We start from the raw sequence: 25,363 nt of genomic DNA, 5'->3' as shown, positions 1-25,363 counted from the left end.
AGTATGTTCACTATGTTGGTAGCGAGGCCGCCACATCATGATTGGTAGACGCATCACAATAAGAGTATTCTTGTAATTAAAAATTTAAGTAGGGACAGTTAGGATTTATGTAAGGTAGTCAAAATCCACTTTGGCCACCATGTCTTGTTGTTTATGTAATGAATATTTTGATTTTTTTGTGTCTAATTTTCATTGTCACCAGTTGTCTATGTATACTTTATAATTTCAAATTTGTTACCACTGCAATCAGAAAGCGAAAGCCGCAATTTATGTTACCCTTCAGCTTGTAATCATGTAATTTGTGTTGGGTGACAATAGTGATGGTACAACACACTGGTCACCTGGTGAAATTAATTACAATAGCCCCTAGACTTCACTCACTCTTTCAATTAAAAAAAAAATGAAATCTGACAACTTTGAAAAGCCTAAATTCAATACGACCAATAGTTGACACTACAACAATAAATTTATTTGAAGTCCTTGGTACTTTTTTTGGAAGATTTGTGGGGAGGGGGGCTTGGTAATATGATGATCAAGTGAAAATGAGCAGTGTTATTTTTTTTCTTCAAATAATCTGACAATGTTACTGGAAGTTGGGACTTATTGTAATTCACAGGCATTTATTGTTATTATTATATTTTTTTTTAATAAAAAATAGTCCCTACACAAAAGATCACACCCTACTCTTACAAAAAATACATTGGTTCTTTTTTCAAGAGTAAGGGTGTGATTTTTTTTTTGTCAGGACTATTTTTATTGACAGAAACATTTTGATTTAATGCCTGTGTTGTAATTCCACAAATTAAAATTTAAAGAGCAGGCTATAAGTTACAGGTTCAATGTATTAAAATACAGAAAATAAAATCACAAACACATTTTTTATCTGATGGCTTGTTATTTGACTTTATTTGTAATGCAATATTTATGCTTGATCCATGAATAATAAATTGTAATTAAAGTATTTAAAATGAATCATTATATATATATGAACTCTGAATTTAAACCCAGGCAGTGCAATTGTACATTTGGGATTTTTTTTATCAAGCAGACTGTCAATTTGCTAATCTGAACTTTTCATATATACAAATGTTTCATATACAATACAAAATTTGGTAAATCAGTTTGTAGGAATAGTTACGTGAATTTATTTTATGAATTTGTAAAACGAATTGAACGTAGCAATTACGATCTGACGACCAACAACGAAAGCTGTGATCGAAAAATGCCCCTGTCTCCGTAAATTTGACTCTCATTGGGCTTTTATTTATCTGACATTGCTCTTACCATCACTAGGAAGGAGATAACGAATCCTCCGTTTGATGTAATGACCGGCAGACCTTCATCCACAGGGGTTCATTACAATTTAATACAAATGTCCAGAATACACATATGCTACACTGATATGGATCACAGCACACATAAACATACATATCAGTATAGCATATGTGTATTTCAAACATTTGCGATATGATGTGCAGATAACCGATCATGAGGTGACTTGAAGTTCGTGAACGCTGTCGGCTGTCAACACACAAATCCGATTTGTAAAAGAGCGCGAAAAGTTTGGTTGTCGTCAGGGTCAATAAGGCGTTTTGAAGGAAAGCCCTTTGATATGGTTAGAAACGTTTTAATGACCAAGATCCATAATATTTACTTCCGGTTGTAATCGGTGTTTTGAGAAGAGTTTGTGTGGGTTTTCAAGATACATTTGAGAAGACAATCGACACTCACCGGGATAAAAAGCCAGCGTACAGTGTATACAATTTTTAACAGCTGTACAATTCTTACCAAACGTTCCACGCCCTTCTTTCTGATAAGGTTTATATGATTGAAGAATCATGCCAGGACAAACCGCAAGGACTCACAATTAAAATTATATCATCATGATCATGATTGCACCATGGATGACAGTCTGGTAAGCGTTTTTGACTGACACAGCCCTTAAAAGAAAAAGGGTCAATCAGACATGATAATTTCAATTTCTCCTGGAACTCGACAAGGTTAACTAGATCGCGTTGGGTTACAAAACGAGCGAACGTCTTTATATTTTTAAACAAGAATTGTTTCCGTTCAGGAACAGAGGAACAATTTCCACATTGATTTTCGAATGACAATCTTTCTATATGTTACACTCCACAGATACCAAAATGGCTTGAATGCAAAATGTTTTCATTGATTTAATTAGGGGTGTGCAATAATATTGCAGCACTGATATATTAAAATATTTATCTAGCAGTACATATATCGCAATATCATTTTTAGATGGTAATAAGATTGTAACATCATTTTTAAATGTTTCAATTAATTGTTTGGGGGTTTTAGCAAAGTGATGTTATTGAATATTTTTATGTTAATTCCATAATTTGTCCTTTACATGCATCTCAAACTACATGTATCTCAAACCAGATGAACTACATATTTTTCAGAGAGAATGCAGTTATCCCAACAAAGTGGATGAAAGAACTTCTTGTATTCATGCATATGGACTTCAGTAAAGGCTGTAAAGATGTTTCAAGTTTTCCAAATGTAATCAAAAAGGATTGAGCATCTAATGCTGACTAATTAGGCCAGTATTGGTCTCGTACAACTGAAACATCACTTTTAGGTTGATATTATTCTGTATACTGTCACTTTCATGTCTATTGTCGTAATGTAATTATTAGGCTACTCTCTGAAAACAGAGTGACATGCAGATTTATCCCCAGGGTATAGGTTGTACTTAGTTACAATGCAGTTTAAATTTTAAAAAACATAGACCTTCTGACACCAGAATTAACATGATGTTGTGGTGTTTATTATGTAGTGTTTCCTTATTTTAGGAGGGATGGTGGAAGTCTAACCAATCTCACTGAACAAATGGTACATAGCTACATATACCATGATGTGTACAGTGTCAGATATTCTAGACTATTATAATTATACTGACCAAATTGGGCCTTTTAGGACTTTCACAACTAAATCATTTACTATATGTTATTACCAAACATTTTAGCTAATAACTTTAATATTTGAAGTTCAAAACAAGTGACAATTAACTGTCTAGATTCATAAAAACATACCTTGCAAAGGCTACAAAATGACTTTTTTGGTAGGTTTAGTGGCATATTGGAGTGTCACAGCGTCAGGAAGTTGACAACTGGATGTTTACAAGCAAACCCCGTGACCCAAAACAGAAACGCCCCCAGACATTTTGCCCTGTGCAAATCTGCATACAGACAGACATGGAAATATATCAAAAGTATATATTTTTCAAAAGTTAAATACCTGAACATTTCATTTATCTAAAAATCTGTCATCAGTTCCTTATTAAACTCCTTCAGTGGCCGAATGATTAGCCGGAACTTATTTTAGATTGGAACTACAAACATATGAAACACTTGCTGATTGGCTAATTTAGTTGTGCGAGTCCTTTTAACAAGTCAGTCAATGTCTTATACATTCACTATTGCAATTGTTAAGTTTATGTTTTTCCTCAATTATATTTTATTACCATGTGTTCTAATTTGTTTCATTCCACTGTTTGTACAGGCTTTACATTTCAGTTAACTGATTTTTGTTTGTTTTGCTCTTTTCATTTCTGTTCAATGAAACCACACTATGATTTAAATATGTAATAAACTTGTGGAACTTGAACTCTGGTGTTGTTTTGGGTCTTTCCTCACACTTTAATTAATCAGGAGAAGGTGGGTTGATCAGGAGTTGACTGCAGTTGGCCACTGGTTCTATATTCCAAAATTTGTACAGTTTGTAAAACATTCAAAATTACACAATGCAAAGTCATATTTGTGGCCAACTCTTGTCTCCTGACCCGCCTAAGACATAACATTTACTGCTGGAGGCTTAATTACATACAAATTCATGCCATGACATTATGATGTCATTTGATTGTCATGTCATCAGCACATGGTAATGTCTGTTTTTACATGTAGGCACTTTTTTGTCATGGTCGTGTGTGTGACGTGGTTTATCCAGCAACTGCGCTTCCATTGATTTTAAAATGTTCATACCTAGAACATGCTACATGTATAAGTATACATAATTACAATGTAAACAGCTAAATACAAATTGCTTCTAGTGCTTTTTATATACATTTGTCCCTGACAAATGAACCCAAATAATTCCAAATATTTGAATAAAACACATTGATTGATAAAAAAACTCAGAATCCAATAAGGATTTGTATGCACCATATGCATGGTAACACCAAATTACTGGTAACTTTGTTTATTGAGTGAGTCCTTGCATTGAGTGTCAGGACCATGAGACACTGTTAAAATATATACTTTATTTTAAAACAATTATGAAACAAGTTCTTTCAAGTTATAATCAATCTTGTTAACCCGGATATTTATTTGCATGAACTTTTTAATCTTATGTTTTGAAGAAACTACTATTCATATTATTAAAATATCGTTGGCATACAGAAACCAGGGAAAAAAAATCCATTGAAAATCTCATATATTTTGAAAATATTCTAAGTCCAGAATGTTACACCTTGAAATTATTCTAAGTCCAAAATGGCATTTAAAAATGACTAAGTCAAATTTCCGCATATTTAACACACATTTTCCACATCATGATATCCGCATTTGCGTAAAATATGCATAAAAATAAAAAATCCACATATTTTCCGCATTTGAAAATGACTAAGTCAAAATTCCGCATATTTTCCACACATTTTCCACACCACCGTTTCCGCATTTGCGTAAAACATGCGTAAAAATAAAAAATCCACACATTTTCCGCATTTTTTCCACACTCGCGGAACAACTGCGTCATTTGTAGGTAAGGGTTCAGTAACAAATTGGCAACAGTTCGTCTCTTCGTCCACTCGGAATAAACAGGAAAACACAAACAAATTGTTTTGTTGTACTTTTAGCTCTGTTCACCTGGATACTAGGTTTTGTGCATACACTTTCATGAAGATATTGATTCTATATGAAAACTTTTGAAAAAATAAATAAAAAATATTGATTCAGATGAACCAAACCAAAAATTAAACTGTAACTATCTACACATGTATAGGGGATTATTATGCCCCATTTCACATCTCATATTCTTGATATCTCGACGGTTGGTTGACTCGCCTACCACTACGTGTGACCGTCGCTTTGGGACTACTTTGTGTAGGATGATCCGAAACAGGTGTGCTCGCGTCAGCTTGGGTGGATTTATCGGTGTCCGATAATCGGTTTTGGAGTCGCGACATCATTGTTGTCCTTAACACGCGGAGCGGTTTCTGGTACGATGTCATCAAGGTCAACGTCGGTGTTGACGGGTTGTTTCCGCTCGGACGATCTTATGATGTGTCGTCTGTTCCGTCGATAACACCTTCCCTCTGGTGTACGATGCATGTACGATCTCGGTGAATGATTGTGATGTTCCACGACATTACCTGGTCTCCACGCATCCTGATGCCTGAATCTGATCTGCTCTCCTGATGAGTCTGGGGAGTTGCTTTGCTGATTTGTCATAATGCCGACTCTGTTTCGACCGAGTCGTTTCCCTTTGTTTCCTAGTCTTATATGAACTCTCAGTCTTTGGTCGCAGGTTTTTCTCTGTGATCGGAATCACAGACCGTAGCTCCCTACTCATCATCAACTTTGCTGGTGATTGGGTATCGGTGGGAGTGTTCCTGTACTCTAGGAAACTGAGATAAGGGTCTCTTCCGTCCTTCAATGCTTTTTCTAGCATTCGCTTGACTGTTTGCACAGTTTTTTCAGCAAGACCGTTACTCTGGGGATAGTGCGGACTGGACGTCTTGTGATCGAACCCCCAGTCTTCCGCGAATTTCCTGAATTCCTTGGAACTNACTCGCCATGGTCCTTTCGGAATGTCTGTAGGCAAGATGGGTTCCTTGGCGTTGGCATTTTGGTAATCGAGACATGTGCTACACTTTGATATCATGTCAGATATCTGATTGCCCATACCAGGCCAATACAAGAGTTCTCGCGCCCGTTTCTTGCTTTTCTCTATACCCATGTGACCCGTATGAATTTTCTGCAGCATCTCAGCCTGCAGAGTTCTCGGAATCACAATCCTGTCCCCTTTGAAAAGGATTCCATGTACATGTGTGAGCTCTGTTTTGTTGGTCCAGAAATCATGAGTTCTGCTTGGGGTCTCGGACCTGTGGTCTGGCCATCCTTCCTCAACAATCCTGACTACTTCTTGGAGGGTTTCATCTTTCAGAGTTTCTTGTCTGATTTCCTCCAACTTCCCATCCGAGACTGGGATATTTCGCAACACCGACATAACATGTCTCTCAACTTCCTCACTGAGGTTGTCGTCAGTCACACTTTTCTGAATGTATGCTCTCGATAGAGTGTCGGCAAGAACCAATTCTTTCCCGGGTCTGTATTTTAACTCGATGTCATACTTCTGTAGTCTCAAAAGCATACGTTGTAAACGGAGGGGTGTCTGGTTTAGTGGCTTGTGCATTATCGATTCCAATGGTTTGTGGTCCGACTCGACCTTGATGCACTGACCATACGTGTATTGGTTGAAACCACTGCTAATAACTCCTTTTCTATCTGTGCGTAACGTGTTTCAGCGTCCGTCAACGCTCTTGAAGCATAAGCTACCGGTTGATCGTCCTGAAGCAACACCGCTCCCAAACCCGATTTGGATGCATCACAACTGACCGTTATAGGCCTCTTGACATCAAAGTACTTCAGCACCGGTTTCCTGGAGATGATCTTTTTTATCTCTTTGAACGCGTCTTCCTGTGGCTTTGCCCACTCCAACTCGACATCACTCTTGAGTAATCTTCTGATTGGCTCAGTGACGGTGGACATGTTCGGAATGAACTTTGATAGTTAATTCACAAAACCTAACAGTCTTTCTACACCCTTCTTGTCTATTGGTCTATTATCATGATGACAAGTTACAACAGCTACAGATGGGGGTTTGAACATGTGCAGTCATCACTATTATCAGTTTGACTGTCATACAACATCGATTACATCATTATCAAACTGTATACATTTCATTGATTTTTGCTGGGCAGTGCAAATACATGATTCTAAATTTGCTATGCAGGCTTTTCACCAGGACAGATGGTCCAAATATTTACTAGAGTGTAGCGGCTTAATAATGCTATTTTTCAAAAGGTAATTATGTCTGCCATTGGAATTAAGTAAAATGAGGATAATATATCACTAGCGTTTTTCACTGTGGCTGGTATACATATGTAATATTTTGTTTTGAAACACTTGTATTGGGATCTAAGGTAATTCCTTGATCAGCCAAGGCTGCTTTTTCTCTTGGTGTCACATTTATAGCTAATAGTTTTACCACCTTTGCGTACCTTACAGGACTTTTAGGCATTTTCACATTTCTTATTACATATTTCTTCACAGCCTCATTTGACGGTTGTGTCTGTGGGGATATGCTGTTCGAAATTGGTTCCTTATTTTTCATTTTTCCATCGTCCTGTAAAGCTCATAACTGCCATCGCTCTCAAGTAAGGCTGTATAGGACTTCGCCACACTGATGGAAAATATTTAATTTCGTAAACTAGATTGAACTTGAAGCGTGGGTTTCGCGCATACTCCCGACATCCCACATATTTGGTTTCCCAGGTTTGAATATCCCAGATGAAATAAACTAGGAGAAGTGCTCCAGAAACCATTTTTCTCAGCCAATTAGAGAAGGCATACAGTGGAGTTTTAAAAACAAAAATATAATTGGCAAAACAAAATAAAAAATTGTGTTTCCGCTTTCAGGGCTAACAAAAATATGGTCGGTAGACCTGTCGAAAAAAATATTTTTTTTGTAAAAGTTTGCCAAAGTTCTAGTTTAAATTTGTTTATTTTCGGGATAAAATGATACCTTTCTCATTACTAATGGATAACTACAGTATATATCATCATCAGTGTCGATTTTAAGTTAATAAATCATGATTTTATTAAAAACTTAATTTCAAAAAGGCAATACAAAGTTTACGGTATTCACATACATGGACAGACATCAAAACATCTGTCAGGTTGCGTGAAATCCAGGAATTACAAACTGGACAGATATCAATATGTCTGGAATTCATGAGTCACAAACGTGGACATGTAGACAATAAAATGTCTGGGTTGTTATGTGACACAAGTACCATTCATAATTTCATAAACATCAGGAAGGTTTCGTTTCTTACGTAAATTTGGGCAAACTATAATTTAACATTTAAGATCATCCTAAAAATAATTTATCATTGTTCATGCCTAATTATTAATTTTTCATTGGAAACAAAAATCAACTTCACGCAACTCGGACAGATGTATACCAAGTCGGTCCAGTTCGTAATTTGGACATTACAAAAATTCACAATACGATCAAATTCATAAAAAAAATCACAACATTTTAAATTATTTATTCAATAATAATTCCATTCGGATTATTTAAATTTATCAAACTCATCGATAATACATCATATTTTCGGAGGAAAATAATACTTTTAAGAATCATGCAACAGGACAGATTAATCGCCTTCGGGCTATGCTGCGTGATAATGTCCAGCGCCATCGGTCTATATTGCGTAATAATGTCGGTCTCGTACACATGTTTCAGATGTGAAGGGCACGTGTACACTGCTTCAGCAGGAAGAGTTAGCATAGAATTCTTACGATCTAACGCAATATATAACAAGTTCAATGCCCACTGTAAATCACAGATTTCAAGAAAAGGGAACATTAACTAGATTCACGCAACTTACCAGATTCACGCAACAATCGAACCGACACTCTCACATGTCCAGCAGTTCGTTCTGTTACCACCATCTGAGTGAAAGGGAAACCACACGGAAAATCCCAAAACGGAAGTGACGTAATGCACAATTAACACAAATTTTCTACCTTTCGACCGATGATTTGTTCGGTCACAAGGTCGACTCGCGCAACATTTGTAAATGGAACGATGTTGTCCACAAATATTTCAACACGGGATTTAACACTAACGAGGCCGCAGTCACTGCCCAATCAATGGTACAGAGCTTGTGAAGAATGTGGTTTTTAGCTGGTGTGCTGGTGACAGGTGTTGCGTAAAAATTCTGTACTTTTCTGGACTATTGGGAGTTTTTAGAAAATAAAACACAGCAAACAACACTTGAAGTTATAATAATAAAATTTGTTTTGAAATGCTGAAAAGTAAAGGCGGTGATCGATTTAATTAATTTATCTTTCAATAATGGCGATTTTGTCCCTTTCAGCAGAGACACAGAAATACGCTTTGGCACTCTTAACTCTTTAATTGCAAAACAACAGCTTAACAGATCACGTTGAATTTATTTATTCTATCTCTCCATTGAAATTTAAACACAACAAAGTAATAAAAAGCCGTTTGTGTCACTTAGGAATGTTTCTACACGTGGGGCAGAAATCCTGAATAGCAAATTTAGAGTCAAATATGTTCTAGACTTCCAAAGTCTTGCACTTTGCTCAAAAGAGTCACTCTGGTTTCAGATGAAAGATGAAGGGCATCTGGAACAATGACTCTCTCTTCTTCTATATCCAACCCAATAACCTTCCTAGACACTCCAAATGATTATCGTTTTGCTTCGAAGTCTTGCAGTGAGTCTGGGTCCTGCATTTCCCTCACAGATGTGTGAACATCAGTGTCAACAAGCATCCATAACTGCTCTGGAGTTCTCCTGGACTCTGTCCTGATTCTGTGTTTGTTCCATGCCTCCCTAAAGTTCTGAAGCTGTCTGTTTACCTCGGGCACAAAGACGAGCTGAAGTGCACAGAGATGGCAATCATTCGAGGGATCAAGAATACCTCTGTCCTCCATATCATGGAACAGTTTCAACTTCTTCTCAAGAACCAGTGGATGGATTATTTCAAACTTGGTCAGATGAGGCTACCAAATTGTAAAATTGGGACTCCAACCCCTGGGGCCCAAAGGGAAACTTAACCAATATTTCACAAATCTTCTTCTCTCCAGACTCGGCATCAGGGGCTTTATTTAAATTGTAAATTTCAGGACCCCCGCGCTATCTGTTTTTCCTTGGGAAGGGGATAAAATTTACTATATATAGTATATATAGGGAAATAACACTTTTAGGTATATTTTGACAACTTTCTTCTGCAGGAACCAGGGCGGTGCCCCAAAGGGAAAATTAACCAATATTTCAAAAATCTTCTTCTCCGGACCCAGAGGGCTTTATCTAAATTTGTAAATATTAGGACCCCCGATCTATCTGTTCTCCCTTGGGGAGGGGGTAAAGTTTACTATAGTTTATATAGGGAAATAACACTTTTGGGTATATTTTATGCAGAAAAATGTTCAAACTTAGTCAGAATCATCTTTAGTGAATGAGGGTATTACATTGTAAAATTAGGATTCCTGCCCGATCCCCCAGGCCTAGGGCGGGGCCCCAAATTTCCATTTACCAATATTTTCAAATTCTTATCCTTTGATGACACATTACATCTAAACAATAAAATAAAGCTACCAGTACCTATGATATAACTCAGGTGAGCGCTAAGGCCCTTGGGCCTCTTGTTAAAAAATGCAATCGCATAAAACTATCAGCTTATGTTAATATTCTCCATAATTTATTATTTTACTTTTTTAAAATAATGTTTTAAAAAGAACACCTTTATTTGGTGATTTTGTAATCAAAATAGAGAATCTCTATATTTAAATCTCATATAAATGAAACTTAATATCACTCCCTCTCTCTCTACATGAAATTAAATAACTAAGCTTAATAGATTAATGTTAGTTAAGGAGGGTTTTTACTTTTTTGATACTCTAGGACTCTAAATTTTATTTATTAGGCAAACCTCTCATTCATGGTCTGTGGTATGCCTATGGGTTTACGTCTTATCATCATTTCGACAGAAGTTGTCCTGTTTTTAGTACCCAATATTGTTGCTTTTACCCCACTAAAGTGACATATCATTTACCTTCGTATCTAAGTCCGTGGTATGACGCAGGATTCGGGCTACGCCGTCAGCATGGCCCTCGCGAGTCTGTGTAGTTTGCCAATTAATACGATGCCAACCATTGTATTTCCGTCGTGAATCCATGAAACATGTTTGCCTTTTAACGTTTTTGTTCAAATTTCGTAGAAAAAGTATAATTAAGCCTACCGGAATCGCCTCAACCTCCGCCGCCATTTTGACATCTGGGGCATGCCCAATACATCGGTAAACGGAACCATCCATTGTGACAAGAGGGATAAGAGGAACTTTTTTAGGTCACCTGAGCTTATGCTCAAGTGACCTATTGCTATCCGTTTTCGTCCGTCGTCGTCCGTCGTCCGTTAACATTTTACATTTCAAACTTAAAGTCAAGTTCTGCTGAGGCGATTGAACTGAAAGTTTGTAGGAATGATCGACTCATGGTCCTGACAAAGTGTTGTTATTTTTCGGGTATCTCAGAAATCCAATATGGCCGCCACGGCCGCCATTTTGAAAAACTATTTCAAACTTTAAGTCAAGTTCTGCTGGGCCGATTGAACTGAAACTTTGTAGGAATGATCGACTCATGGTCCTGACAAAGTGTTGTTATTTTTCGGGTCAATCAGAAATACAATATGGCCACCATGGCTGCCATTTTGAAAAACTATTTCAAACTTAAAGTTAAGTTCTGCTAGGCAGATTGAACTGAAACTTTGTAGGAATGATCGACTCATGGTCCTAACAAAGTGTTGTTATTTGCCGGGTCGATCAGAAATCCAATATGGCCGCCACGGCCGCCATTTTGAAAATACCTATTTCAAACTTAAGGTCATAGGAGTGTATTGCTAAACGGAAATAGGAAGTACATTCCTAGTTGAAAATCCAATGTAGGGAGACAGTATCACAATTTCCGCATAATCTAATGTTTAATATTAAAGTGATGAATATTGTATGCTTATTATTGACAGAACGGTGTGTTGATTCATTATGAAAGAATTGCAAAGCAATCCAGGCATTAATTCAGTTGTCTTTTAATCAATGAGTCACATGTGTCCATTTTTCTGTACTACAGAAACCGGCTACCTATTTCACTACTGTGAAGTTTTTCAAGAATGATAACTCTTGCATGCAATTACTATGTGTATATGCTTTTATTATAAAATGTCAATTTTAAATCGTCGATGACGCCGCCACCCAAACTGCATGTTATCTCATAGTATTTTGCACAAATGTGATCACCAATAATAACGAACAACAAGATGTATATACGAATAAGTCAACTCAACAAAATTGTTGAAGTTAATCCGTACATACTACAATCTCGCATTTAATTAAATGGCAAAAGTGTTATTATATGTTATTTAACAGCCATTCGGCTCATACAAAAAACTTCACCAAAACCAATATAGACGAGTGTCCCGGTACTATTATGTCTTATTGGTATTTGGCTTACATATTGGAACTACCCGTTGCAACCGTATTAACTAATCAGATGACTATATGCTACAAAACATGGATATACAAGATATTCGGAAAATAACAAACACTTTGAACTAATAATAATCTGTTCCTACCAAAATGCCTTACAATAGGCTTTGTTTCACACAAGTTGGTTTCTACAATAGCTACAGGAGTTATAAACCTGTCATTAAGTGACGACTGGTGTAAATGTTAAGTACAAAACTTGAAACGTGATAAAACAGTTATACAACCAGAGTAACAAAACCAACAAAGACGAGCGTCCCGCTACAATGTCTTATTGTCGTTGTTTTGTCATCAATTTGCAGTTGTTCTGATATATCTCTTGAAGGTGTCTGTCTTACAACGAGCTAGTTGTCGAATTTGCGTGTCAGATCAGCCTTTGTCTGCAGCGCACGAAGCCCCACCTGTTCGGAAGCTATTACCTTTGTAGCGAGATGTATCAAGATCACAAAACCGAAGACCTCTACTCGTGATGGCATCGAAACGCTTTCGTGGGAAGGGTAAACCGTGTGGCAGAAGAAAGAGTGGGCCGGACGCTGAACCACGTATTTGTACAAACTTGATTACCGACTGAACCGGGCAGAATAATGATTCCAAAATAGCCACCACTGGAATAACGTGAGGTTTGCAAGCAATATTGTGTTTAAATTCTCTGAAAGTGAGATGCATCATGACAGCAATCTGATCATTGTGCTCAAACGCTACATCTTAAAGCTGCAGGAGATGGTTAACGTGAGCCTTGTTAGATAGCAATTCCCCTATCCGAGCCAAGCTGTAAAAGGCCGCAGTAAAAACCGCCTGTACCAAGACTTGTACATCTTGGTCTGACACAATAGAAGGAAGTGCCTTACGTAGCCTTATCAAGATGTGTTCGGTTATAGGTAAACGTGTGTCATATGAAGGAGCGAGGCGAGCGGAGCCTTGTAATGCATTGCGAACCAGAGGGTGTGGTATGAGACTTTCGAGTCACTGCCTCATGCCATAACTCCATTTGCATGATGTCCCAAGAAAAAGAGGAGTTATGTACTCGGAGATCCCGGAAGCGTTTATCATATCACTCCCAGTCTGCTTGTTTCAGGGCCAAATTACGAATGAGAGCAGAATATTTTAACAACTCCGTAAATGCAGTTGGATATTTCTCTGCATACACCGTCATGAAAACAGTGAAATTTGTAGTCCATTCGTCAATGGTCATAGACTTTTAAGTAGTAGTGTTTTGTCTCTGTACCCCCTCTTCACTATTTCAAAAGCAGGAGATATCTTATCAGTTAATGTTTTCATATCGACAAAATTGTTTGCCCATATTTTTTCTTTTGTTTTTTCAGACACCAGTTGATTATGAGGTATGGTGCTGGAATGAAATGGCTCATTTGATGAGGGGGATGCTCCTGCAAATTGCAAAGCAATGGACGATGCAGACTGTATGACACCCACCAATGGCAGAGGTCAGTGTGGGCCCCAGGTCATGTGTCTGTGAAGGCTCTTGGCTGAGTATAGTGGTCTGCTCCATGGCCAATTATGATGACTCCGGTGTGGCAATTGGGTTCGTCACCTGCGACGTATGTGGTACCACATGTGGTGGTAAGGTAGCGTGTGGTTCCTTCATCTGTGAAGATGTTGAAGGGCCTGGTGTGGAAATGTTGTGTTGTTGACCTTGACGGGGCTGGGTTTCACGATGAAATTGAAGACGAGCTTCTACAATACCTGCATTGAAAGCCTCTAATCATGCCTTCCAACTGAACGGAATATTGATTAAAATATGCCGGATCTTCAACCCGTGATGATACATCTGTGGTAGTGGCCCACGGTGGCCGGTAAAGTCCGAGTTGATGGAGGAGCATATGGGTTTGCGACAGCCGCCCGTCTCCTTGGAGTGACCTCCTTTGAGCTCCTCTTTTTTGGAGCCATAGCCTACAATCAAAAACAATACAGAGCGCAGAAAACTAGAACATAGAACTGTTGAACAACCATAAATACATGAACACCAAGGGGTAAATTGCTTTTTTATATGTATATTCAGTTAACCCCATAGGAGTCACCCAAAAGGGGTGCCCAGACAAGGGTCACACCGTTATTTTCGTATCACTAGTGCACGGCCGATTTTACACCTTCATATAGAAAAGGAAGTATGGCGTTTATGTAAACTGCAAGCAGTAAACATGATCAACCGACACCTGGGACCCAATACTAGTTCAAACATTATTATGACAATGTATTTTGTAAAAAAATATATGAACACAAAAGGCTCCAATTTGAGCCAACCTGTTTGCCGTGGGTTGCATCTCGTATTCCTGGGGGAAGAAGATCCTGGTAGCTGAGCAGAGTCGGAATCACTGTCAAACTCTTGATAGGAAGGAGACATGATCCGATATTCTGCAACATACTGCTTTGGCTTCGGACTCTGGGTAGACGAGAGGTGATATGGGCCCTCTATCACCAATCGGCTGGTCACGCCGAGCCCTTGGTTTACATACTCCCAAGAAGGCGGTGGCTCAGGGTCAATCGCGAGAGTATACTCTTTCAAATAGTATGTATATTCTTACGAGTATACTATTCTATGTATCTCCGACACTTGGCGCTGGATATCCGCGTCACACCAGTGTCCCCTTGTTGGGCTCCGTGGCGGGTGGAGGCATAGATCGTGAAACAAACAAATATACACATGGGTAAAGATAAAAACCACCAAAACGACGGACATACCAAAATCAGGAACGATGACCCTAGCTCAAAAACAACACAAAACGCAACACAGAACACCCAATTCCCGCAATTCCTTGTGATGACCTCCACACAGAGTGGTAAAACAACGGCCGCGTTGTCGCCACTTCTGTTGAGGAAGGGCATCCAGGGAATCGCAGGGGATGTGAAATCCGTTAAGCCATTGGGATCGGGCGATCTCCTTATAGAGGTTTATCGCCAACAACAGGCGATGAACCTACTCGGAACAACCAGTTTTGCCGGCATCGGTGTCAGTGTGAAACCACACTCATCACTTAATTGCAGCAAGGGGGTAATCAGGTGCCCAGCCTTGCGCAATGACACCGATGAAGACATACTGGCATATTTCCAGGAGGAGAGCGTCCCGGTCTCTGAGGTGAGGCGGATGGTGATCAGGAGAAACAATGATACAATCAAAACAAACACCTTCATCATCACTTTTTCAACGCCAACACTACCCCAAATACTAACAATCGGATACCAGAGGTACAACGTTTCCGTCTACATCCCAAATCCATTGCGATGCCGAAACTGTCAGAAGTACGGTCATCACGAAAAGCGATGTAGACGAAAATCGATCTGCCAGTATTGTGGCCGTGAGGGTCACACCGAGCAAAATGACTGTGACATCGCCAACCTGCGCTGTGTCAACTGTGAGGGGAAGCACGCTGCCTCTTCTCGCGACTGCCCTACCTGGAGCCAGGAGAGGGAGATATTACGGGTTAAATATACCCGAGGTGTCTCTTTCCCCGAGGCCAGGAGGATAGTCGGGAGTGCAGACATTGCTACACCCTCTTACGCACAAGTGACTCGAGGCAAGGCGCCGGTTGACAGTGTCACGGTCAAGGATGCTTCGGTTCAAGTTTCTGAAGACATACCTGCCTGGGGCTCACAAGTCCCAGACATGGCTGGTCAACAGAACTTGAAAATCCTCACGGGGGACCCATCCCGTTTCACGACTTTTCGAAAACCAACCAAAAACAGCAAACAATCAAAACCAGCATCACCATCAAAACCAGCATCTTCATCAAAACCAGCACCTTCATCAAAACCAGCACCACAATCAAAACCAGCACCACCATCAAAAACACCTTCCTCTTCAGGAGAAAACCCTCCAAAGGTTGGCACATCTAGGGCACATGTGCGTTCGCAGCGATCTCGCTCACTCACATCTGTTCCTCGATCCCAACTGAAACCAGAGACAACATCACCCACCAACAGACCTAGGAAAAAAATTAAAATAGCGAGGGGCAAATCCGAAGGACCGGATCTGAATGTCACCTTTGGCAAAGGATCAGAGGACCCGACAAACCGGTTCAATGTCCTACTAGATTTCGATGATGAGATGGAGACGAATGCCTCCGCGCTTCGTGCTTCAACTCCATCGAAATCCAGCCAAAATAACAAAAGATAAATAACACAATTATCCAATGGAACATCCGCGGATTAAAGGCAAATATAGAAGAATTTCAGAATCTATCAAAAGAATTTAGACCCGCCATTTTTTGTCTTCAAGAAATCATGCTCAAAAACCCAATCACGCTTAGAAATTTCTCACTCTACACTAATATTCCAACTGTAGTTAGCAGAGCAGCAGGTGGCGCAGCGGTAGCTGTCCATAAAAATATTCCTCACAGAATGATCAAGTTAAACACAAATTTACAGGCTGTTGCTGTCTGTGCAACATTACACCGACAAATAACTGTCTGTTCAATTTATCTCCCTCCGAGTATTGTTTTCACTTGTGAGCAACTCAATAATCTCGTCTCCCAGCTCCCAACACCATTCATAATCCTCGGTGATTTTAATGGTCATAATAGCCTGTGGGGCTCTCCCAACACAGACGAGAGAGGAAGACGTATTGAGGAATTTATAGATAAAAACAACTTGTGCCTTTTTAACAACAATACCCCTACTTATTTACACCCTGCTACAGGCTCTCGTACCCACATTGATCTATCATTATGCCATCCATCCATTTTACTTGACTATGACTGGAGGGTAAATGATGATCTTTGTGGGAGTGACCACTTCCCAATTTTTCTTCAGAATATTGGGACTCCTCTTGATGATCCTCTACCTCGATGGAATATGCACAAAGCAGATTGGGCCCAATTCCAACACATGTGCATTGAAAAACTAACCATAGACAATTTTACTAACCTCGACGACCCTATCAAAACTTTTACTGAAACACTCACTTCTATTGCCCAAAAGACAATTCCAAAATCCGCTCCAAAACCTACGAAGTTCCTTTTATCTGAAGAATCTTTTAAAACACGCAGTAATCGGGCAGCTGCTCTAAGACGCTACTTCAATTGCCCAACTGCTTCAAACTACAGTGAATTTAAAATTTGGCGGGCAAAGGCTCGGCGATCAATTAAAATTGACAAAAGAAACAGCTGGAGAGAATATGTATCCAAGATATCATCAAACACGTCCTCAAAAAAAGTATGGGATATGATTCGGAAAATAAGTGGGAAAAAGAAAAAGGCAACATCCTCCCACCTCATTAATAAAAACAAAATTTTCTCGTCTATAACTGAAATTGCTGATGCATTTGCAAAAAACATAGCTAAAAACTCATCCCCTCTAAACCACTCCCAAAAATTCCAGTCTTTGAAAAAAAAGAGAGAAAAGAAACGGCTCAATTTCAAATCATCAAACAAAGAAAGTTATAATGAACAATTTACCCTACCAGAACTTGTTGATTCGCTTAGAAAATCACAGGACACTGCTTCAGGTCCTGATGATATTCCATATCAATTTCTAAAGCACTTACCGGACTCTTCACTAACATGCCTTCTTTACATATTCAACCAAGTTTACGCTTCCGGAAAGATTCCCGATTCGTGGAAGAACTCCACAATTATACCTATCCCAAAACCGGGAAAGGATGCTACTGACCCAAACAACTATCGTCCTATCTCTCTGACTAGTTGTGTATGTAAAACTTTAGAACGAATGATAAACACTAGACTGGTTTGGTTTCTTGAGGCCAACGATATAATATCCCCTCTTCAAAGTGGCTTTAGAAATAGAAGAGGGACAAATGACCATCTCATCAGATTAGAGACGTTCATTCGAGAGGCTTTCGCCAAGAAAGAACACCTTGTCGCTGTGTTCTTCGATCTTGAGAAGGCCTATGATACTACATGGCAGTATGGCATCATGAAAGATCTTCACGACCTTGGCGTACGTGGAAACCTTCCCAATTTTATATCTAATTACCTATCAGATAGACACTTCAAAGTCCGTGTTGGTTCAACTTTTTCTGAAACGTCTAAACAGGAAATGGGAGTCCCACAGGGTGGAATCCTATCAGTCACACTGTTTGGACTTAAAATAAATGATATAGTCAAATGTCTTGGTCAATCAACAGAAGGGTCGTTATTTGTGGATGACTTCTTGATCTGTTACAGATCTAAGAACATGCACACGATAGAACGACAACTTCAACAGAGTTTAAACAAACTACAAAATTGGGCAGACGAAAACGGCTTCAAATTCTCTAAATCCAAAACTGTGTGCATGCATTTCTGTCAAAAACGAAAAGCACACAATGACCCAAATCTAACACTCGATGGCACTAGAATTCCTGTTGTTGAACAGACTAAATTTCTCGGCCTCATTTTTGATTCGAAACTCTCTTTCATACCACATATAAAGTATCTGAAGGATAAGTGTTCCAAGGCGTTAAACATTATACGAGTCCTTTCTCATACTGATTGGGGAGCGGATCGTGAAATGCTTTTGCGCCTATACAGATCACTTATTCGAACAAAACTGGATTATGGTTCTATGGTATACGGGTCAGCGCGCAGTTCGTACCTTCAGATGCTAGATCCAATCCATAACCAAGGGCTACGTCTTGCCCTGGGAGCTTTTCGAACAACACCTGTAAAAAGCCTGTACGTGGAAGCAAATGAACCATCCCTTTATGACAGAAGAATAAAACTTTCATTACAATTTGCAACTCAATTAAAATCAAACCCTAAAAATCCTGCTTTCAACCAAGTATTCAACCCCAAATACCAAAACATATTTACGCAAAACCAAAAACTTCTGCCAACATTTGGTATCCGAATTTTGAATTTCCTGCAAGAACTCAACATAAAATTGACGGACATAGCTGAATTTAACATATCTGATGTTCCTCCGTGGACCATTCAAACCCCCGATTTTAACTTTACATTACATGAGCGAGGGAAATCAAGTGTTATGCCCGAAGAACACAAATCCTCCTTTCGGGAATGCATTTCGAATTACCCTTCTCATACACAACTTTACACCGATGGCTCCAAAGAAGGTGAGAAAGTGGCAGCAGCCTGCTGTACTGCCAATACTTGCACTTCAGTCCGACTACCAGACGGCGCCTCCATCTTTTCTGCTGAAGCATGCGCCATTGGTTTGGCCCTCGACCATATCGATGAACACCGCATTAAAAAGGCAATTATTTGTTCAGACTCTCTATCTGTCCTACAGAGTTTACAGTTACGAGATCCTAAAAACACAATCGTACAAAACCTTGCTCATCGAATATCTCGTATATTAAAAAAGTCTAAAATAACTTTACTATGGATTCCGAGCCATGTCGGAATAAAAGGCAACGAATTTGCTGACAGGGAAGCAAAAAATGCATTGAATCTCGAACAAACAAATATCAAACTACCATACACAGATTTTAAACCTACTATTCGTACAGCCATTCAAAATGAATGGCAGAAACGCTGGTCTCTGGAGACCAACAACAAACTTTTTAAGATACAACCGAAACTTAAAACATCTATTCCCAGTCGGAAAGATCGTAGAGAGGAAGTTGTCCTCGCTCGGCTCCGCACTGGGCACACATATCCTACTCATTCGTACCTTTTAAAACGAGAAGATATACCTTCATGCCACGCATGTGACACTCCATTTACAGTGGAGCATTTTTTAATAGAATGTTCCGATTTTAAACACATTCGTGATAACTACTTCCGAGTCCCGGATATGAAAACACTTTTCAGTTCCGTGGATTCGAAGGCATTATTTAACTATTTGAAAGACATCGGTCTATTTTATAGACTCTGATGTCTTTTAACCCACCTTATCCTTTTTGACGTTATATATATATCGCATATTCCATATCATCTATTCGTTATCTCTTTTATTATTTTAACCCCCTTTTATTATTTTTAATTATCTACACATACAATGCGAATACTTTTAAAATGAACCATTTTATCTGATTTTATCTTCGCTATTCACATGTTTGTTAAAAAAGTAAAGTGAATAAATAAATCACCATGGCCCTAAATGACCACAGCCGTCGATGGGCCGTTAAACATAAACAAACAAACAAACAAACAAAAGGAAAGTGGCAATGAGTTATTAAAATAACATCAAAAGAACTGAACATTTACAATGAAAATTGAATTGCCACTCCAAATTTGTGGCCCAAAGGAGTGTTCAACGAGAACCACACCAGTTTTCACCATGCTTGTAGTGGCAATTTCCTTTGTATCCAGAACTCACAAGTCCTCACTTCTGTCCAAGTTATTTTTACACCACCACTGTTAGTGCCATGTATAGGGCATTATTAATTTGCTGCCTTTGTGTAATACTGGGTAAATATGCCCATTTTTGAATACAGTGTCTTATTTTCACAACTCCTAATTGTGTTCATGTATCAGGTTTAAAGAGTACAGGTGTTCCCGTTACAGACCGTTGTGCTGATGTTGTAGGAATTTCCTTCGTGGACCGTTGTGTCGTTGTCGTAGAAGTTCCCGTTACTGACCGTTGTGCCGATGTTGTAGGATTTCCTGTTGAAGACCGTTGTGCTGTGCTGGAGGAGTTTCCGGTGTTGTATGAGATGTTATTGTTGTGGATAGTAATGCAAGTTGCTATAACAAAAATGAAATCAGTTATTTACATTATTGCAAGATAAAATCTAGAAGTATGTCTATGCTAAAAGCATATTAGTTATTTACACACTAAAACAATCTAGACATAATCAGAGTATTTCGTACTAAAGTATTTTGGAAGATTTATGAACGCTTCACTTTACAATGTGACGAATACATGACGAGAATGCAGAGTGTGACGATTACATAACGGGACTGTAGGGTGTGGCGATAACATGGCTGTACTGTAGGGGGTGACGATTACAGGTCGGGACTAAACATTCTGTGATTACAGGACGAGACTTAACATCCTGACGATTAAAGGATTGAACTGATATAGTATAACGATAACAGGACTGTAGAGTGTGACGATTACAGGACGAGACAATAGATTGCGACAATTACAGGACGGAGTTGTATATTGTGACGATTACAGGATAGACTGTCAAGTATAACAATTTTGTTTGTTTGATTGTTTTGTTTTTGTTTTTTTTAACGTCCTATTAACAGCTAAGGTCATTTAAGGACGGCCTCCCATGTGTGCAAGATGCATGCGTGTAGTGTATGGGTGTGTATTTTGGGAGGCTGCGATATGTTCGTGTTTGTCTCCTTGTGATAGCGCGGAATTGATGGCGACTTTATAGTGCTACCTCACTGAAACATAACAAAGTTATTTAGAAAGGAGAGAAGAGATAAGGTCCCAAATTTAGTCGCCTCTTACGATCGTGCAATTGGGGGCAGCAGGTACAATTATTACGCCCTACCTGTAGGGCATCTAAGGACGGGACTGTAGAGTGACGATTACATGACTGGCCTATACAGTGTAGCAGTTACAGGACGGGAGTATACTTTGTGACGATTACAGGTCGGGAGTACACATTGTGACGATTACAGGACGGGACTGTAGAGTGACTATTACATGACTGACCTATAAAGTGTAGCAATTACAGGACGGGAGAACACATTGTGACGATTACAGGACGGGACTGTACACATTGTGACGATTACATAACGGAACTGTACTGTGTGACAACTACAGGACGGGACAGACGACAGTATAAATTTTTAGTTCTGACTTAGAAAATAATTTGACAACATAATGCAAGCATACAAACAGTTATATATATGTTGGAAAATTCAAATTAATGCGCAACTCCCATACGTTTTCTTTCCATGAAAAACTTTTAAAAGGTTTTGGCAAGCGCGGTACTTTCATGTACTGTCAGCTCCAACGAAAACAGTGAATAGAAACATCCAATAGATATATAGACGAAGCATCTCTTTCTGGTATTGTTAGAAAAATTTCATGGGTGGTGTATGTCAGCCATTAACAAGATGATGTTATACTTGTAACATGTTAATATATCTCAAAATCAATGACTTAACGTAAACCACGAATTAGGCGGATTGAGAACAGGGATAATGAGGTCAGAATCCATCTGTTGAAAAAAAGAGATCCCAATCACACATAAAATAAAATCAGCTCGGTCTAGATAAAAAATCTCGGATTTGTCGCATGTGCATAGTTTTGCCTGGTTGCGAGTTTGTAAAGAGACAATATGTTCGTGTTGATATCTAACACTTTTCAGTAAATATCATATCAACAACAACATTACTACAAAATTAATGACAATTTTGAATTCATTAAAATGTCATTAAAAAAAAGAATATCGCATATGATACATTTTACCTTATATACATCGTTAGTTTTTTGTCCATGTTATTAGCCTAATATAAAAACGCATGTATTTAAATACAAAGGTGTGTTACAGTGTTAATGTACACAAGCTCTGAAATAAAGTACTTAACTTACAGTACATCTTCTTGCCTAAAACAAAACGATTTAGTCTCTCTTAGCGTATTCAAATAATAAATCTGGGGCTTTTGGTAAGCCTAGCATGTCATTTGCACCCCTGACTACTATAAACACTAGACTGAGCCAGTTTAATCTACATACCTCCATAGAGACTGGTATTGTAAGGAAATGGTGTAAAGCAAGGAGATGCTCAGTATATGCAAGTGTACTGTACTGTAAAGGTGTAAATTGCAACTCAAAATATAAATCAGAAAGGAAATATTTGAGAGAAAAAAAACCACTTTTCATTTGAAAATTACCGAAAACAACCCCCTGAGTTAATCCTCCGTTTTATATAAACAATCTTAATAGAGTGACGATTGAATTTCTGTCATTGTTCATTTTTGTATATAAGCCCGTTTAATTTACACATGTTTCCAGAAAGTGATATGTGATTTACCCTTCCCCTTTTGGTACCCCCAAACTTAATCTGATTAAAATAATAACCTAGAGTCTGTTCTACACTGTCACTTAATTAACCTTACTGTGCCCTACCTTACAATAAACCAACAACACCATACCTGCGATTGCCTGTCACACAGAAGCACTGTAGCGGCCTTTAATCATGATCACATCAAATTAATACACATTGAAATCCCATGCATGCATATCTTTCGCTTTGCACAATCCTATCAACTAAACCTTGCAAATGCACCTTGTAGGTTGAAATGCATCCTGGGCTAAAAACCAGAGAGAAAACTACATGAGTCCAAAAACTCTGGAAAACCGTGGACGCCTATGACTATATAAATCCTGATAGCTTATTCTCTAAAATATTTGCAATCGTTTAACTTTGATTTATGGACAAAAGCCACAAAATGTAATTAAATTATTTATCGCTACAGTAAGCAGTCTAGTTCTCGAAACAAACTATCCGTGCATCTGTACTCATCCTATACACTACAAGTATTAAAATATTTATACTATTTATAATATTTACTGAAAAATATTAACGAAAGAAACCCAACCGTCTGGGTCAGGTTCAACAGGCTAGAATGACCCGCTTTCACACTCTCCCACCCTATACCGTCACCTGCACGTGCAACAGCACCTCGTTACACCCAGCCAATCAGATTACAGCTCCTAGCGAATACGAACAGACATATATTTCCTGCTTTTACTGCGAACCGCAGGAAAATACCAGTCTGTTCTACACTGTCACTTAATTAACCTTACTGTGCCCTACCTTACAATAAACCAACAACACCATACCTGCGATTGCCTGTCACACAGAAGCACTGCTAGAAAAATCAAAGAACGGGAAATTTGAATGACCGACTACTAGCTCTATCTGATTCGTATATTTTTGATAATGTAATAATAAAAAATAAATAGCTACAAATTTAAAACCTTGGTTACCTCCAACCGCTTCTCAACAGAATCCTCAACGTAACCATCTTTAGACCTGTCGCTTCTCCAGCGACCGTGTCTCTTCCAACACCTCTCGTTAACTGTTGATCTAGCCACTGTGGAAGCCCCGGAGGCTCTCATCGAGTGCAAACCTAAATTTGCCTGTGCACCACACACTTCCTTTAGTCTTGCTAGAATTGTCTCCCTTGCTCTGGTATAACTAATGGCCTTGCTCTTGTGTATCAGTGCACACTTCGAACCTGATCTGTAAGCTGGTTTAAATAAAAAATCTTTTTCCTTTAAATCTATATCTGCTACTTCAATATACTTTCTTAGCATCTTGCATGGACAAGCTACTGTGACCCCTTCTGCTACCAGGACCTTGTTACCCTGCCTGTACTGGTCGGTCTTACTTTTCTGAATATATAATTCCAAATACCCCTCTGTAAAATTAACATCTGTACCTCTCAAATTGCTCACCTCATTGAACCTTAAAAATCCTGCATAACACAAAGTAACCATGGATAGATCCCTAAGTACAAGTAAATCTCTCGGAACTTTCATACTTCTTACATAAATCAATGATATTTTCTGTGGAAATAATGTCTTTCTTCTTAACTGGTACACTGTTCTGTCTCTTGGCGGATTCCAAAATGCCAGACACAAAATGATTGTCAGTTGGATCCATTAATCCTCGTAACTTGTGTACCCACTTTATGGCGTAGAATGCACCCTGTATAGATGTGAATGAAACATGATCGTTTAGCAACTTTGTGATGTATAAAGCTACATGGATAGGTTGTCCTGGAATAGCACATGCACCTTCTGCTGTGATAAATCTTTCCCACTTTTGAAAATCTCTATAATATTTTGAATTTGTGCTGTCACTTCTGGATTTAACTAAATGTGTAGACATACTCTCCGCCAGGTTCCTTATGTTCCCCGTCAAACATCCTCCTTTTGACACTTCAGTATGTATAGCCTCCTGGATCCCTAGGCCTGCAAACATACAAACATTTATGCTATGATACGCAATGCCACCATTTTAAATCTCGTCTTCCTGTCCCCAAAAATACCATTCTTTCCAAGCCCCTTTTTAACAATACTAGAGTCCAATACTTTGAATTCTTTCACAAAATCCTTAAAACCATTTTTGCTATGAATTTTTGGCCAAAACGGTG

The 25,363-nt window shown here is 38.8% G+C and overlaps 2 protein-coding genes across 2 annotated transcripts in view; both read left to right on the top strand.

Moving 5' to 3' along the window:
- The window catches only part of LOC110446050, a 45,828-nt gene extending 31,215 nt beyond the window's left edge, over positions 1-14,613 (top strand). The window contains exon 3 of the transcript XR_002462437.1: positions 13,700-14,613. The gene's annotated coding sequence lies outside the window, so the exon portion shown is untranslated. The remainder of the gene's footprint in view (positions 1-13,699) is intronic.
- Positions 14,614-15,036: 423 nt separating this feature from the next.
- On the top strand, positions 15,037-16,506 carry LOC110458007. The gene is made up of 2 exons (XM_021509918.1): positions 15,037-16,003; positions 16,196-16,506. The coding sequence occupies exons 1-2, from the start codon at positions 15,037-15,039 to the stop codon at positions 16,504-16,506; spliced, it is 1,278 nt and encodes a 425-aa protein (XP_021365593.1).
- The last annotated feature ends 8,857 nt before the right edge of the window (positions 16,507-25,363 follow it).

This window comes from Mizuhopecten yessoensis, unplaced genomic scaffold (genome assembly GCF_002113885.1).
Source record: "Mizuhopecten yessoensis strain PY_sf001 unplaced genomic scaffold, ASM211388v2 scaffold29, whole genome shotgun sequence".
Taxonomy (NCBI): domain Eukaryota; kingdom Metazoa; phylum Mollusca; class Bivalvia; order Pectinida; family Pectinidae; genus Mizuhopecten; species Mizuhopecten yessoensis.
The sequence above is the reverse complement of the archived record's forward strand: the minus strand, read 5'-3'. Positions and strand labels throughout refer to the sequence as shown.

Bases quoted from the DNA above. Each gene is read 5' to 3' on its own strand.
- LOC110458007 (XM_021509918.1), top strand. From the start codon at position 15,037: ATGGGTAAAGATAAAAACCACCAAAACGACGGACATACCAAAATCAGG. The intron at 16,004-16,195 runs GTCAACAGAACT...CTTCCTCTTCAG, and splicing joins ACAAGTCCCAGACATGGCTG to GAGAAAACCCTCCAAAGGTT.